At 33.7% G+C, this 15,372-nt stretch overlaps 1 protein-coding gene across 1 annotated transcript; it reads left to right on the top strand.

Moving 5' to 3' along the window:
• The first annotated feature begins 2,132 nt into the window (after nt 1-2,132).
• Nucleotides 2,133-9,962, top strand: LOC133179236 (cytochrome c oxidase assembly protein COX15 homolog). The gene is made up of 10 exons (XM_061314028.1): nt 2,133-2,272; nt 2,400-2,471; nt 4,836-4,987; nt 6,156-6,278; nt 6,593-6,785; nt 7,108-7,275; nt 7,986-8,067; nt 8,282-8,436; nt 8,716-8,829; nt 9,503-9,962. Exons 1-10 carry the CDS (start codon nt 2,195-2,197, stop codon nt 9,638-9,640), a joined length of 1,275 nt encoding a protein of 424 aa, XP_061170012.1. The 5' UTR covers nt 2,133-2,194; the 3' UTR covers nt 9,641-9,962.
• The last annotated feature ends 5,410 nt before the right edge of the window (nt 9,963-15,372 follow it).

Raw genomic sequence — 15,372 nt, 5'->3', positions numbered from 1 at the left:
AAATAAATATGTTGTATATGGACCGAAAATGAAAGGAGTCGAAATGTGTGGAACTGAAGTCAAAAAGTGGAAGTATTGTCGTAAACATATTCGAGGATGAATTTGACGTTAACGTGAACGACGTCAAACTTATTTGCTTCGCGAAGTAAATAACAGGATAATGCCCTGATATGTTGAATTTTATTACATAAGTTAAAAAGTTTTCCTGTATTTTTAATATATTCGATCAGTGCATATTATCTATTCAAGATATATTACTAAAGTCAGGTACTCTTCACACAATTGCTCCCAAGAAAATAGTTCCATTCATGATCAGTAGATACAACATTACAACAAATGTTAAGAATAATGATGTATATTTAATACGTTAAAGAAAACAAAATTAAAGTAAAAAGATTTTAAGAAAATCACTTTTCCCCAGAAAAGGAAATATATTAAAAAGTTTTCATATCCCTACGCTCGCTGCCTCCTCAGTCTTTTTCACGAAAATATATAGGTCATCCTTCGATTGATAGTGATAAATCTTTTCACCAATTATATAACTGTCATGATTATTGTTCGTTAATTGCCGTATATTTTCTTTTGAGTGAGAATATTAATCATTAACTGTGTGTGTGTTTTTTTCTCTTTTTTAAATAACGGAATGGTTATTATGTGGTTAAACACCTGCAATCGTAACTTCTCGGCAAAGCAACGTGATTTGCCGAGCTCGTCTGAAAGGATCTTCGCACGTGTGTAAACCTATAGTCTATTTGGTCTTGCAAGCACAGGTATGTGCACCGTTCGCTAGTGACGCTTAGATCATGTAGACTGGGTATCAGTATTTGCTACGGACATGAAGAAGAACTACACACCAGTTTCATAACAAGTGCAGGATTTTTACTCAAGCCCTAGACCTGCCTAGACTGGGCTAGAGGGGCTGAGTTACCTAAAACGATGCTAGGTTATTGATCTACTCAGTTTAAAAACACGAAAAAATACTATTTTTGTAAATAAAAACATTTCTAGAAACAAAAATGAAGTTTATCTTCAAAACGTCTCTATATTCAAAATCTATATAAAGTGTTAAATGTCGGATTTTATTCTATGACGAAGGAGTGATGCTCCACAACCGCAACCGATCTCGCGCTTTCCTTTGCGTTTAACAACGGCCGTCAATGCATCTCTAGACAAGTTCATTGATTACTCTTGTTGACCCATCTTTAACATCTGCCTATACTTTGAGTGATAGCACTTTAATAGCACAAAATTAAAAAATAAATTAAAATCTATCCTTGATAGATCTATAGTTTTGCTATTTAAAAAATTGGGCTATCTTTGATCTTTGCTTGGACTTGTTTCGAATTTTTACAGAAGATTCTATCATTGGAAGGTTAGATGGTACACATGTAGCACAGGCCCATAGTACGCGGGATTTTTTCGGAGCCCCCCCCCCCCCTCACTTTGAACCTGTAACATGCTATTTGGGTTAAATATTCCTGAAAATGAGTGAGCTGTTAAATACATTTTTAAAATTATACGGTTAATTATATTTAGTCTATGTTCTATGTGAAATTAAAACTATTTCTGTAGGCATCTGCAACGTTGTGATAATAAAAGTCACTAATCGCATGTAACGTTATATACATGTATGTACATGCAGTTTCCTTAGTACATGCATATTTTATTCAACAAAAGATGTTGAAACTCAGTAGCCTAAATATTATGTCATTTTAGGTTATTTATGGCCATTGTATAGTTGACTTTCTACAGCTTGAGTATCTCTGACGTTTTATCAGTAAATCAGTGGGTTTTTTTTTTTAATTAGAAATCATCTGAGCACAATGAAAATTCGAATAAATTAAAAGTCGAATATCTTGGATATGGGGTAACCCATATCTATTCTTGTTATGCATAGCATGGCCGTAGGAATTTTGCCGATATATAGAGCAATCTATCTATCTTATCAATCTATAAGCATTTTACTTCATATGTTTATTTTATTTTCTCTTTCTCTCACTCAAGGAAACCGGAGAATTATTGTTTACTTTCCTTACTTTAACTTTTATATTTATATATCGGGATCTCAAAAGGGCTTTAGATGGGGAGTATTTATGATAAGTTTTATGCTTTACTTTAACACTGAGGAGATTTTACTTTTATGCAACATGTTATGAAAAGGGTCATTTATCATATCTACACACTGAGTTGAAAGATGGCTTCTTTATTTTCTGTTCGGAAACTATGCCTGTCAAATTATTCCAAATCATTTTTGAGTAGCAGACAGATGAAAGTGAGTTCACAATCAGATGACGCAATTTAACGAGTGAACAAAACTGTATTAATTTTTTCCCCTTTTAAAGTGAGATATACTGTTAAATGCTTTCTAAATACGACTATTGTAATATTTTTATTTACAGAATCTGGCTTCCGCAAGATGCCATTTTTCAACCTGGAACAAAGAGATATCAAAATTTTTGAAGAAAAATAAGGTAAAGTAGAAGAAAATCTAGTTCTTTACAAAACACACTAAAAATTAAATCTAATTGTTTTTTCCCCTGTTTCATTTCTATGTCATGTTTATATAATATGTTTTACGGTGCAACCGTTGGAGCACAGTTGTATACCATAAAAAAAACCTTTACATGGCTTAAACTTTAAACTTTGATCCACCTCTTCAAACTGCACGAAACAGTCTAGATTATTACCTAACCTACTATATAAATTGTAATTAGGCATTTTGAACTGTTTCCTGATTCTTTTTAATGTTTTTGCAAATCATGAAACAGTCAAAACTGTTTACCTGGTCACAGAATGAACTGTTGCATGGCTGAACTGTTCCATTATGACGTCATAATTAATACCCCGTACTTTACAGCTTTAATATTGAATTATGTATTAATTAAAGCATTTTCATTCAATTTGAAATTATCATCTGAAAAGTAATCCTGATATATAATCAATTTAATATCATTTCGAAGAAGAGGCCATGAACACCTTTTCTGAGGGTAATTTGGGGAAAATGTAGGCCCCTTTCACTCAGTATAGTTCTTTGCCATACACGTGTAATATTCAAATCTTCAAGACATCATTATGTTGTTTACTACATGTTTTTTTTTTCAATTTATTAGTGCATGATAATATCACATCCATTAATTTTTCTGAACACCAATCGGTGTGAGAATTTGATTAATAGTTTGTTTTTAAAAAATAATACATGTACAAACATTTGTCGATGTATTTTAAAGGCCATTGATTATTATGTCGATATCATTACTTTAAGAAATTATATAGTAGGTTAGGTAATAAAACACTTATTTCATGACAACTCGGGAAACAGTCAAACTGTTGTCCCTCGATAATGGGGAAGACCTGGGAAACTGTTGCCCTCAGCCTTCGGCCTCGGGCAACAGTTTCCCAGGTCTTCCCCATTACCTCGGGACAACAGTTTGACTGTTCCCCTCGTAGTCATGAAATAAGTGTATACTGTGACGTCACATGACGTCGTATGTAAGTTGCATTTCCAAAACTGAGTCTATAGGCCTTTTGCAATTTTGTAACAAAAGGCATAATAGATGCAATTATTTTTTGTTTCGTTTAATCTCTGCAAGAACTAAATCATCATACATAATAACTCTGGGACTGTTTATTCACCATTATCACATGAAATCCTGGTAGCAAAGTAATTCTGGGAGGGTTGCACAGAAAAATTTGCTTGACAAAGATATAGATTTTAGTTAAAAATTTCTCTATCCTTACATGTTAGTCTATTGAGCTCGCATCATTAGTGGAGCCTTGTGTCGCTTGCTGCACTCACTATCAATAGATTCAATACATGTATAAAACTATGTATATGTAGTTGGAATAACCTAACTATGTTTAAAGACAGGCCCTCAAGACAGTTAGAATACCTCCCATGTATCTGTAATGTAGCAGAAAATTGCAGAATTGCTCCAAAACTATTTTAGAGAAAATAAATGAAGTTGCATTCAAAATAACCATCAAATTAATCATTACAAACCTTTTTGAGATTGTGGATACCTTTCACCCAAAAATTTAATCCATATAAGGAAAGAATTCAACACTGTTTCTCAACTTTTTTACTCACTTCAAATTTATATGCCATGTCGACATTCAGACCTCTCTGGATTTTTCGTAGTATATGCATTGAGTTAGAGTTATTGTTAATGTTTGCTTTGCTATATTGCCAATACACGGAACACATTCTACTGTTAAACAGGGTCCATAGGACATATATCATTTTAACGATAGAACATTCTATCTAATGTATACCTAGCAGATTAGATAGAACATTCTATCGTTAAAATATTATTGTCTTATGGACCCAGTTTAATGAAAGAGTTAGTTTCGTGTATTGGCATTGTAGCAAAATAAAGAGGAGCAGATACTGTGGATAATATAGAGAATTCCGAATGTCAGCATGGCGGGTAAATTCAAAGCGAGAATAAAAACATTGAAAAAATTAGTTGAATTTTCATCTTTATATTGATTATTTTTTAGGATAAAAGGCAAATACAACCTCAGAAAAGATTTGTTATGATTAATTTGGTAGTTATTTTCAGTGCAACTCCTTTTGTTTTCTTCGAAATTGTTTTGGAGCCGATCCACTCCAATTTGCTACATTGCAACTATATGGGATGTATTCAAACTTGTCTTGATACACAGATTACTCTATCTACTTGCAAATATAACCCTCTTTTGTACACATGTCATTTGTATATTCAATTTGATTACTTCCGCTCATGTAGATTACTACTAAAGAGTAGCGATCTATGAAAGAAGATCAAAGAATCTTATTTTCATCAGTTGATTGTATATTATTTTCCCAATTTTAGGGATTGTCTTTAAAGACATTTCAACCCTTTAGAGGGACCACAACAGATGCTGCAATAGTACCATTTAGTCGTCAGCAAAAAATTATTGGTGCATGGTTGTTTGGATGTGCTGGAATGTGTTTTGGTGCTGTGATACTTGGTGGTGTCACAAGGTGAAGCTAACAGGATCCTTAGAACAAAGTCCATAGATAGAAAAATATTGAAAATATACACTATTATAATAGTACTGTTGTTAATCAAATGTAAAATTAATAATACATGTATATCATAATTATATAAATCCCTGATACATGTAATATGTTTATGAAATGAGGTCATGGAGGATGTGTATATGCTGTATTCATCCTATCAAGCACCCTGGGCACTTGAAAATGAGAAAAAGGGGTGCTTATTTAGGTCTGGCTGCTATAAGCAACAAGATATGAACAGTATTAAAACACTTAGAAACATACTCTTATAAACACATCCCCATCAAAAATGCATTTTAAAAGTGGTATATGTGCTTTTACCTTCTACTGGTAAATATAAAGATGTGACAGCAAAGTACAGTATCATATTAAGAAGGCATTAACGATATGTAAACAATAGTCATGTATTTAGAAATGACATAAGTCATTCCAAGAAGTCATTTATTAAAGCAATATGAGCTGTATTTTTGAGAATTTTATTTTGCTGTTAAAATGTGCTATGATGATAAATTTGTATGTAATTTAAACATTTTTGATCAATTAGACAGAAATAAAGTATCAAATTCTTTCAGAATAAAGGATTCTGTACAATCAAATATGTAGCATTATATTAGAAATCAATATTGGACAGGACGACAATGATATAATTTAGCTTCAATCAAAGCATATAAATAGTTCTTCCATTGCAAATATGAACACATAAGTTTATAAACGTTCTTTTTTTATGTCGTTGAAATAGTTATTTACAATTTTGCAACAAAAATTTCGGATATCAAAGTTTCAGCTCATAATGCTTTAAGTATTGACAATTGATAGTGGTAAAATCCTGTTAAGTTAAATTATATTGTAAAACATATTAAGGAAGGAGGTCCTTGTTTTTAGTGCATAGGTGTCAGAACCTGGGGGGGGGGGGGTTAAGCCCCCCCCTTTTTTTGCAAAGATGGACATAATATAGGCATTGAAAATTGGAGATTAGTCCCCAAACATTTTTTTTTTGTTGATTTAGCCCTCCCCTCACTTTCAATTAGCCCCCCCCCCTTCAATTTGCTTCAGATGCCTATGTAGTGAATTGAAAAAGGTCCCAGGTGTGCTTATAGGAGCAGAGGTGCTAAATAGGATGATTATTATTTAGATTGACAGAGTCTGGATTGTCAATGGTGGATTGGCAGTTAATTAAAGATATGAAGCCACCTAGAAGCCAGCAGGAATGGGAGGAAGAATTTGAGAGATACAAACAATACCCTGAATATCAGTAGTAAGTATGTAGTAAGTTGTTAAAATAAATGATGGACTTTTGAAATAACCAAGTATCAGAACCCCTCTCCCACGTCCTAAAAAAGAGGATTTAATTAAAAGATTCAAAAAATGGAATTTTTCAGATACTGAATTCTTTTAGTCTCTTATTCTGTTGTGGAATTTTGTCAAAATGAAATTTTGTAGAAACACACTTGTTATTTGTTTCACATTAGTTTGAACAGTCATACCTTTTGAATTTTGATGCAAAATGCATGTAAAGAAATGCATAATGTCAGTTAGAAATTGTCAAGATTAATAAATTTATGTTTTCAGCATCATTAAGGAAAGAGATTTCACCCTATCAGATTTTAAGTTTATTTATTACATGGAGTATGCACATAGGATGTGGGGACGAATGGTGGGGCTGGTATTTTTAGTACCAGCTGCTTACTTTCTCAGCAAGGGCTGGGTGTCCACCACTCTCAAGCGCCGCCTAGTGTTAAATACAGTTTTATTAGGGTTCCAGGTAAGAAACAGAATTGATGTTTGTAAAATGCTCATTGTAAAGGGGAGGGGACATTAGTACAACAATAGACTTACATAGTATTTTTCCCTAGCCTATGGCTTTTAAAATATATGAGAATAATTTTTTTTTCATGACTGTAAATAATTTTTTGAAAAGAAAATCGAGAAGCTAAAGTGAGATTAAAGATTTTATTTAAGTTAATTCATTACAAATTTTTGAAGTCTCTGGATGTCAAAGAGTCAGAATCACATATTTCAGAAGAGGAGGTTACATACTTGACAGTTTAGTAGTCCAAAGTTTTAATCCTCTCTACCTCTTGCAGGGTTTTCTTGGATGGTATATGGTTAAGAGTGGACTACAAGAACAGGCAAAGCCGTCTGATATCCCCAGGGTCAGTCAGTATCGACTGGCCTCACATTTAGGATCAGCCTTTATCCTTTATGCATTGTTTCTGTGGCAGGGATTGACTCAGTTTATACCCATTAACAATGTAAGCATTGGTGAAAATCCTCTGTACCTTTATTCCTTGCACTGTTTTGTTTTTACAATTTTGTGCATCACAGAACTCGAAAAATGTCACTGAAAGGTCATGATTACAATAACATCAATATATGTATATATGTTTTTTTATTGATCAGTCCATGCAGATCATATTTTGTCCAGCTTAGCCTTAATAGACCGTTTCATGGTAACTGCGGCAGTGCTCTTTTGCAGGGCAAAATGATATTGTTTGGTGGAATATGACGTAAAAGTAATTGTTTGATATACGTCATTTAATTATCTCTCAGAAAAAAACTTCGCCAAACGTTATTATTTTGCCCTGCAAAAGAGTAGTACCGCAGTTACCGTGAAGGGGCTAATACTACAAATTATAGTGTACCTTCAATCTTTATAAAAAATACTTGAAGCAATTGCTACAACAATGTAACCTTGAGTGGGATTAAAAAAGTGAACTCTATTCAAAATGAATTAGCAGTTCATTTAATATAATAGATAGATTTAGTAAAAAGTATGGATTTCATTACATGTAATCAATATGTATATATATAAGCGAAAAGTCTACATGTAAGAAAATTTAAGAAATTGTTTTATTATGAATTTATGTAAAAAAAACTGACTGAAAAGGGATACATTATTGAGATTCATAGCATGTCTTTTCTTTGAATTGTTTTTTTATAAGAAATATGTTCAATGTTTTAGTTACCAAATACATCACAGATGAGAAGGCTTAGAATCATGGCCCATAGCATAAAAGGACTCATATTTGTCACAGCCATATCAGGTGACTTTATCGCTTATTATATTATGTAAATTTTTTAAACTCATGGAAAATCAGTAATTAGCAATATTAAGTTTTTCATGGAAACTATGCTCAGATTTCCTGTCATTTGTTATTGCAAGACTTGGCTTATCCCTCTTTTTCAAAAGGAGAATGTACTCAAGTTGTAGAAAAGTAGGCTTGTATATTCATGTCTAACAGAGATTTGCGATTGTAGGTGCCTTTGTTGCTGGGCTGGATGCTGGACTTACTTACAACTCCTGGCCAAAAATGGCTGACAGGTGGATTCCTAGTGATCTCCTCGCAATATCTCCTACATGGAAAAATTTCTTTGAAAACCCTACAACAGTACAATTTGACCATAGGCATCTGGTAAGATTTGTAGTGTGTGACACAGATGTTATTTCAAAGGAATACACATTTTGTATGATTAATTTCCTGACCATACACAACATATTTCAAATATTTGTGACATAAAAAGTCTTTTATACATGTATAATGACATATGTTTTCTTGATAGAATGTAAAAGTGTATTCAACTTCAGGAAAAGAAAATACATGTATCTAACCCAAGTAATATGAAAGTGTATTAAGGAATCTAAGATAGTGGATGTTGTAGTTTTTTCAATCACATTTCTGTATTATTTTTAGGCAGAGAGTACAGTGGTGTTGATTGGTATTTTCTGGTACATGTGTAGGAATGCTCCACTGCCACCTAGAATGAGAATGGCTGTGAATGCCCTCCTAGGAATGGGCATTATACAGGTGAATTAGTAATTAATAACAAACAATAAACTCACTTCTGATAATCTACTATGTGTACTCTGCAAGAAACTTTCAACTCCATTCTAATTAGAATTACAGTCAAACCTTGTCATCTTGAACTAGGTGGGACCGAGAAAAAACTTTGAGGTTGACCGTTTCTGTAAATACACATTTTATATTATCAATTACATCATAAATAAGGAATGAGAATCACTCTCACATAAACACTTGTTCAGCTTGTTTAATATTGTCTTAAAAAATTAGATCGAAATCACACAATATGACAGAGTGCAAAGTCTTTAGGAATTATTTCATATCATTTCCAATGGGTTATTTTGGTTTGCCTAATGCTCTGTGAGAGTCACACTGATGGTTTTGAAAGCAATATGCTGACTAGCTAGAAGAAAGTCTGAGATGAAGTCAAAGGAATGTTGTTAGATTCTGTGAGTAGTAATGTACAATGTGTGTGATGGGATCAAAGGATCTAACTAAATACTTTTGATATTTGCTTAAATGTTTAAAAGATAAGTCTCAAGTCTGAAAGTACACAATGTTCAGGAGTTAATATGGTTAATTCAGATGAAAAGAGGTTAGAAATTGGCAATCAACAGCAGTACATTTATTGTGGTTCACAAATACATTTTCTTAATATCTATGGTCTTTTATTTTTCAGGCGTCCCTGGGTATCTCTACCCTACTGACATACGTCCCCACCCCCCTGGCCGCTACTCATCAGTCAGGGTCTCTTATTTTACTCAGTATCGCCATCTGGCTGACTCATGAGTTCCGTCGACTTCCGATCCCAAAATGATAAATTTTATCCATACAGTACAAAGCCTCAAGAATGAGAATATCAGGAGATGTGTGATCAAAAGCTGCTGAATCACATATAAACTTTCATAAAAGATCTGGATATTGTGAATGCTCGCATTTGCAAATTAAATGTTTGAGTAAAACTTTATAGAATAATGCTTGTATTTGCGGTAGAAAAATTTTATGACTTCTGTTTCAATATGAGTGTGATCAGATTGTGATATATATTCTGTGAGTTTGTACAAAAGTTGTACAAAGTACAGTTATGCCTCTGTCATTATATTGTTGTTTGTGAAACAAATAAAACTATTAAATGCACAGCCTGTTTATCTTTTTTCTTCAAACAAGAGTGACTAATTGAATATTAGGATGATTCCCTGCTAATAATGAAATTAATTATGAATCTGATTTATTTATGCCACATTCATCTTTCATTCTGCATTATCATACTCCTTTTAAAAGGCAGAACCAATTTCAAGCAAGTTTGATACAAGTATGTGGCACATACATGTGATAATTTTTAGACCCAAATACTGTACAAGAGTCTTCAAAATACTGGAATTTGGGTGAAAATACTGTACATTGTTAATCAAAAAACTGTACAAAATATTGACGAAAAATCAATGTGAGAGGTTAATTTTTTATTAAAAAATTTCAAATCAACGTACAAGTGTACCACTGCGTGCAGTGTTATATATGTAATTACTCATTTCAAGAAACTTTTGAAGCTTTAAAAATTTCAGCAATCCCTATGGTAAATGCTGAACTTAGTAAACAGACTTCCATATAGTACAGTGTTAATGCAAGAGTCTGGTCGTCTCCAGGGGAACAAAAATTCTGAATCCTTCAAGGGGCCTGAGGGGTGAGGCCAAAACCATCAAAATCAATGCTAGTTTTGAACATCTTCTTTACGCCTGAACATCTGGCAGGCAAACATATAATTTTGAAATTCATGACTCATGGATACAGGGTGGGGCAATATAGGTCATATACTGTATACAGGGTTATTTTTGTCCTTTCATACTTGCAAACAATTTTGCCCCGTTTTAAATTCGCCCAGTCAAAGTTCTGTATAAGAAATTATACTGTCTTCTTTGAATTCGCCCCATCTTAAATTCGTCCACGTGTGTAGAGCGAAAGGGGCGAAAATAAAACAGATGCGAAATCTCCTTGTATACAGAAAATGCATTATAATTTATAAAATCTTCTTTACTCTTGGGCATCTAGCAAAATGTTTTCTTTATTATGTTTACTCTAGTACCGGTAAATTGCAAAATTCATATGTCCTGGTTCTAGCATTAAGTCCCAGGACTGGATTAAGTTCGTTACATGTACATATGTTTGGATTATATAAATTACAAAACACTTGAAAATATGTACCTTCTTTACTCATAGAACATCTAGTAAACATACTGTTGGTATGATTATAATTAATACTTAGCCCTCAACAAAAATTAGAAAATTCATGGCCTAGACAATGGTTTAGGACCTACAGGTGGTGGGGTTATTTGCATAAATTTATGGTATCCCGGTGAAATGAAGTATATAAATTACATCGTTGAAAATCTTCATTACACATGGGCAGATATTTTTGCACGATGCAGCTTAATTAAACCCTCAACAAAAATTTCTAGAAGACAAGCTGCATGGATATGATAACAATTTTAAGCTGTCAAATTTTAGTCACAGATGTAAACCAATTCTAGGAGAGCTCAAAGTGAGCATCGCCTGAAAACCCCGTGATACTCAGGCGCATGATCTCAAGACTAATGGACCTCTTGTTCTATTACCATGATTACTGACACTTTGTCCCATTGTTTGGTGTTTATATGGCTTAATATTTATATCCACTGAATATTATCTCCTTTATTTCTTATGAAAATCATGGTTGTTTATCTATACTTTAATGTCACCAAGGGGACGCAGCCATTTGATTCTGAAGGGGAGGGGGTGCTGGCAGATTTTGGAAATAAATAATATGTCCTCGAAAATGTTGGAAATAAATAATCTGTCCTAGAATGGCAAGAAAATAATCTGTCCCTTACTGTTGCCTCTCCTCCCCCCCCCCCCTCCCCGGAGATAGAAGTTTAGAGTTTGGCAATTTTTCTTCTTTTTTCCCCCTGTTTTTTAAAATCCGACTGGTGCCCCTCCTCTCCCCCCCCCAGGAAATAGAAGTTTAGAGCTTGGCAATTTTCTTCCCCCCCCCCCCCCCGTTTTATGAAATCCGACTGTTGCCCCTCCTTCTCCCTCCCCTTCCCCACCCCCAGGAAATAGAAGTTAAGAGTTTGGCAATGTTCTTTCTCTCTCCCCCCTTTTTTGAAATCCGACTGTTGCCCCTCCCCCCCCCCCCCCCAGGAAATAGAAGTTTAGAGTTTGGCAATTTTCTTATTTTCTTTCTTTCCCCCCTTTTTTGAAATCCGACTGTTGCCCCTCCTCCTCCCCTCCCCTTCCCCACCCCCAGGAAATAGAAGTTAAGAGTTTGACAATTTTCTTTCTTTCTCCCCCCTTTTTTGAAATTCGACTGTTGCCCCTCCTCTTCCCCCCCACCCCCACCCCCACCCAAAGGTAATAGAAGTTTAGAGTTTGGCAATTTTCTTTTTTTCTCCCCCCCTTTTTGAAATCCGACTGTTGCCCCTCCTCCTCCCCTCCCTCCATCCACAGGAAATAGAAGTTAAGAGTTTGGCAATTTTCTTTCTTTCTTTTTTTTCTTAAAAATAAATAATCTGTCCTTCACCAACATGAAAATAAATAATTTGACTCTGAAAAATTTGTCAGCCCCCAAATGGTCGTCACCTAAGCAAGCCACCAGTATAGATTTATTGAGCAGTGGCTCTTTATCAATAAAACATATAAAGAAGTACATATCAATCATGCAATATTAAACATACTTAATCTTACTTTATATGATTATTTAATGCAGATGTACATAACCCGCTTACCATGCTTACGTGGGTTATGTATTTTTCTGAAACAACTGCAGCATTAATTCCCATACTAACAAATTAACCTGAAGAAAGCATTATTGTTTAAATACGTAACGTCATATAAATCTATAAAATTAAGCATTACTTAATACTACATTATCATATTTCGTTATCTGTTTTAAAATGTTTTTTTTTTTCTTTCTTTCATTTTGATTTTTTAAATTCTAGTCTAATTAAAATCAACTCCTACGTTTTATTATTTGTTATGCCTTAGGCATATAAAAAGTGAGGGCTAGTTTGAATTAATTAGACCGTTTTTATTCAACTCATAGGAAACAGGTGAGTGTCGTAGCCTTGTGGACTTACACCGTGTATTTATGTCGGGATCGGTGTAATGTTGAGGCGCCATCTATCGACAACGAAGGAAAAAGGGAAAAAAGGCAAGGATATATTGTTAGTATTTTAATTTATGTTTCAAAAATAACTGTTGACACCCATATGCAGTTCTTGTGACGTATCTGTAAGATTATATAGTACAAATGATTTTTTCTTAAAAGAAGAAATTCTTTACGAAATAGATTGAAGATATATCAAAGAGATGTTTTTAGAGAAAATTCGGATAAAATTTGAAATTGTTGTTTAGGATAAATATTGTAAACAAATATTATGACAACACTAGCGTAATGTGGCATTACTTAATATATTCGAGATCAAAGTAAAGGGCAAATTGCAACATTTGCAAATTACAGTCAAACCTTGTTATCTCAAACCTAATCAGACTGGTAAGAAAAATGTTGAGATATCCAATGATTCGAGATATCAAAGATAAAATACGTAAAGGAGAAGTGGTTGGGCCCATAACTCACTTTAACATTTCCATGGCATTCAAGATATTGAAGTTCGAGATAATGACGTTCAACTGTACTTTGATGCATGATACCAGACATGATGCCAGACAGTATATCCTGGTTGGACAACATTTACCTACATCAGGGACCTATACAGTAACGGAATAGGCAACTCCTTCAGCGCCATGTTTATTTACCCAAAACGGCACACACAACACTGCAAGTTTTTCAAACTACTTTTTTCCCCAGTAAAAAGCTTGTTTTCTGATTAATGTAATCTGTTCTTTTTGTGTATCGGAATGGATATTTAATAAATTTTAAAGCACATATTATAAAATAATTTAGATATTAAGTAAACAACCACCAAAATCCGCGATTTCTCGGAAATACGCAGGGGTAGACAAATAGAATTTTGCATTACTTGCCCTCGGACAGGTTACCATCATAAAATTACTTGTCCTACCAAAAAATATGCTTGTCCGACCTGTTTCTTAATTTAAACAAAATCATTAACATTAAATTATTTCTCAACTGAGACACTACACGGGAATCAACCTAGATCTAAAATCACTAAATTCTCCCAGATTTCTTTCGATATTTTCAGGGCATTGGTAAAGTCAAAGTTTCATTCTATTCTCCTCAAAATTCTTCAATAAGATACTCCATATACTTTCTTTGAATAAATTTAATGAAAAAGGTGAAGATGATCTCAAAAAACCCACAAACGAGACAAATCTGTGAACACTACTGCATGCCGATTGAGATATCGACTTCATGACTATGTGATTGCCAATCAACAACCAATTTTAATAACAGTAGCACGTCTATATTCACAGAATGAATTTAATATTTTGTCAATTAAAAAAAGTCTAAAATCCAATTCAACTTTTTTGACGACATCGGAAGGTGTCATGTTTTACGACTTGTGTTTATTTTAACAACACATTCATGGGTAAATTCTAGAGAAGTTCCGACCGAGTATTCAATAGTGGTAACACAAAAGACATATTGAGTATATGATTTTTTTGTAAATGAGAAAAAGCACTTGTCCGCGGGCAGGCACCACTTATCAAATAACTTGCCCACTAAACAAAATTGGTTGTCCCGGGCGTCGGGCAATGCTATTTGTCTAGCCCTGAATACGGCCGATCAGGGGCACGCTCTGATTTTTAAATAAACGTAATTACTTCTAAGATGAGTAAAAACGGTGCTTATAACAAATCTTGAATAATTTTTTGATAGATAAATTAAGATTTTATTCTGAAATATTTGATAGCAAAAGAGAAAAGAGATATATTTAATTAAAATTGACTTACGAAATCCCGCAACTTATGAGGTATCGCGAGACTTGCGAGTGTTGCCTATCCCGTTAGTATATAGGTCCCTGCCTACATCAAATCCTATTGTATGCTGTGATAATAAGGTGTTCAGATAGTTTCAAGGTGGTCTGTAAAAGAATTGCTAGTTTTCGTTTAAACACACCCTGAATATTGGGTCAAAGAGTTGTTGAAAAATGTTCACAATGTCAGAAGTACAGTGGATGATACAGCAGAGTTAACTTGCAACTGATTTAGCCATCTTGTGAGAACAATTATGACCAAGGAAAGTTTTTTTTCTTTGCCTTTCTCCTATTAGAAAAATGGGTATATTTTAAAATTTTCAGGGGAGATGCCATTTGTACTACTGGTAGTCCTTTAATTACCATGAAACAGAGAAGTATTTAGCAGTTACATGAATTTAGTTACTGGAATTAGTTTCTGGAATCACATTTTACATTGAATTGGTTAGCTGTCTAAGATTTGGAGGAATGTTATCTTTATTCATTCTTTCCTCTGCAGATATTTTATGTGTAAATTTACGCTGAAGTAATCAGAAACTTAAAAAGAAAAGTTGTAACCATTTTCTTTGGAAGAGAATGAAAATTATTTTGATTATAAAGTTGATTCATAAACTTCTTC

Source organism: Saccostrea echinata, unplaced genomic scaffold, assembly GCF_033153115.1.
Source record: "Saccostrea echinata isolate AGI-Se365-2 ecotype Australia unplaced genomic scaffold, CSIRO_AGI_Sech_v1 ptg000001l, whole genome shotgun sequence".
In the NCBI taxonomy this organism is placed as follows: Eukaryota; Metazoa; Mollusca; class Bivalvia; order Ostreida; family Ostreidae; genus Saccostrea; species Saccostrea echinata.
This window is presented reverse-complemented; position numbering and strand designations above follow the sequence as displayed.

Coding starts and splice junctions, on each gene's coding strand:
- LOC133179236 (XM_061314028.1), top strand. CDS start 2,195: ATGGCTTCTTTATTTTCTGTTCGGAAACTATGCCTGTCAAATTATTCC. Junction 8,437..8,715: donor AATTTGACCATAGGCATCTG/GTAAGATTTGTA, acceptor TATTATTTTTAG/GCAGAGAGTACAGTGGTGTT. Junction 8,830..9,502: donor TAGGAATGGGCATTATACAG/GTGAATTAGTAA, acceptor TTTATTTTTCAG/GCGTCCCTGGGTATCTCTAC.